Below are 2,486 nucleotides of genomic sequence, written 5' to 3' on the forward strand. Positions count from 1 at the left end.
CTCAAGCTGTCCCCTGGGTAGAGTGCTGTGGCATCACAGCTCACAGCAACCTCCAACTCCTGGGCTCAAGTGAGTCTCCTGCCTCAGCCTCCCAAGGAGCTGGGACCACAGGCACCCACCACAATGCCCAGCTATTTTTCTTTCTTTTTTCCCTTTGCAATTTTTTTATTGAAAAAAATTAGGTCATATGTTTTGTAGCATTCTCATGTGGATTTTGCTAATTTATAATCACTAAAATATCATTTAATGTGGACACTCATCTATTTCCTTTGAACTGGCAGTTAAAACTAAAGCTGTGGTCAGATTCAGGCTGGATGTTTTGGGTAAGAATCAAGTGTTTGCTATACACTACTTAGCGTGTGACATCAAGAAGCACATTACTGACTGTCTGATTCTGAGATTAGGAAAAATTAGTGGGTTTAGATATATTTGGCCTATTTCATCCATTGTGAAGTTCCTTATCAGCTTTTCACTTAATTTTTAAAAATCAGTTATTGATGATGAAAATCAATTAGTGTAATCTATTACTTCATTAGGGATTGCAAATGGTGATACGTCATCATTTAGTGGCTTGAATACTTCCATAAGAAAAAACAACTTTTCTCCCATAAATTATTTGGTTCTTTTGAGGTTCAGTTCATGAAGGAACGTTAGAATAAATGTTTCATCCTTTTTTTTTTGTTTGTTTATCAGTTTTCAGAGATATGAGGTGGATCCTTAGTATCTATCAAAGTTGACTTATCAAAGATGTTTTCTTCCTTTGGTAGTATTTAGGAATTCATGGAGTTTAATACATTTGATGTGTTAAAATGTACCACAGTTAATATTCTTTTTGATGCTCAAATTATTCTATCACTGGCCAATGGCAGGGTCTTCAAATTGGCTCCTAAAGTTTTCCCCTGAGCACAGACTTTGATAGCTTCCTTGTTTTTGGTGTAATGAAATGTTTCTGGCTTTTATGTTTCCTGCCTTATATCTGGAACCAGGCCTGATTTCTTTTAGTTGAAAATGTTATTTAGAGATTATAATCTTCTAGATACTGAGGTAGCTCACTGCTGTTGCACTGGTGGTCATTGTTTCTAGGCTTTTTCAGTATAAAGGCTGGGAAAATGTATTTAAGAGAAAATATATCATGTGATATATTTTCAATTAAATATTTTTCAGTTTTTAACTTTCCATTAAAACTAAGAGTTAGGCTTGGCGCCTGTAGCACAGTGGTTATGATGCCAGTCACATACACCGAGGGTGGTGGGTTTGAACCTGGCCCAGAACCAGTTAAACAACAGGCAACAAAAAAATAGCCAGGCTTTGTGGTGGATGCCTGTAGTCTCAGCTACTTGGGAGGCTGAGGCAAGAGAATCGCTTAAGCGCCTGTGGTCCCAGCTACTTGGGAGGCAGAGGCAGGAGACTCGCTTGAGCCCAGGAATTGGAGGTTGCTGTGCTGTAATACCACGGCACTCTGCCCAGGGGGACAGCTTGAGGCTCTTTCTAAAAAAAAAAAAAAAAAAAAGAATGGCCTCCCCAGATTCCTCTCCCTCAGAAGTTCCCAAGCCTGTCAAAACATGCAAACAGATGGCTAAGGAAAGGGTAAGTGGTTCCTAGTTACACCAGTACAAAGTGCTCTGTTATATACCTATTTGCCAAGAAAAAGGTCTGGGAGGATATACACAAATTTATCAACAGTGGCTATCTTTAAGTGTTCTGTAAGTTTTTCCTTTTCTTTTTTTCCTTATCTTCGTGATTTTATAATCTTCTTTAATGGACAGGGTTTTTTTGGGTTTTTTTGAGACAGAGTCTCACTTTCTCACCCTGGGTAGAGAGCTGTGGCATCATAGCTCACAGCAACCTCCAACTCCTGGGCTTAGGTGATTCTCTTGCCTAAGCCTCCCAAGTAGCTGGGACTACGACTACAGGTACCCACTACAACACCCAGCTATTTTTTTTTTTTTGCAGTTTGGCTGGGGCCAGGTTGAAACCTGCCACCCTCGGGTTCACAGGTGCCGCCCAGGGTTTGTTTTTAAGGTAGGGAAAAAGAAAACAATTTATGAAGTTAAAACAAAAAATATTTAAGTACCAAGAACATTGTTGAGCACCATTTCCTTAAAAAGCAAACTGTAAAAACAATTTCTGACAAATTCACAGTCATCTGGCCTCTTATATGCCCCCATTGCCAACCATCTTCCTATCCCATTAGCACTTACATTCCTGAAGACATTCTGTGTCTGTGCAGTAGGACTGGGACTGCCGCAACTACAATGAATAAGAGGAAAGGAAAGTTAGCTGCTGGATTTAACCACAAGTGGACAACCATTATTAGAAGGATCTGGTGACACCCATAGCTCAGTGGGTAGGGTGCCAGCCACATACATCAAGGCTGGTGGGTTCAAACCCAGCCCAGGCCAGCTAAAACAACAATGACAACTACAACAAGAAAAAAAATAGCCGGGCGTTGTGGCGGGCGCCTATAGTCCCAGATACTTGGGAGG

The 2,486-nt window shown here is 40.5% G+C and overlaps 1 protein-coding gene across 2 annotated transcripts in view; it reads right to left on the reverse strand.

Annotated features, from left to right (window-relative positions):
* The window catches only part of SMIM14 (small integral membrane protein 14), an 81,034-nt gene that overhangs the window by 27,763 nt on the left and 50,785 nt on the right, over nt 1-2,486 (reverse strand). For both annotated transcript variants that reach the window (XM_003800686.3, XM_023519625.1), the window contains one exon: nt 2,202-2,250. In XM_003800686.3, the coding sequence (XP_003800734.1) occupies nt 2,202-2,250 (49 nt within the window). The remainder of the gene's footprint in view (nt 1-2,201; nt 2,251-2,486) is intronic.

The sequence above is a fragment of the Otolemur garnettii genome, unplaced genomic scaffold (assembly GCF_000181295.1).
Source record: "Otolemur garnettii isolate 467f Iridium unplaced genomic scaffold, OtoGar3 scaffold00181, whole genome shotgun sequence".
In the NCBI taxonomy this organism is placed as follows: Eukaryota; Metazoa; Chordata; class Mammalia; order Primates; family Galagidae; genus Otolemur; species Otolemur garnettii.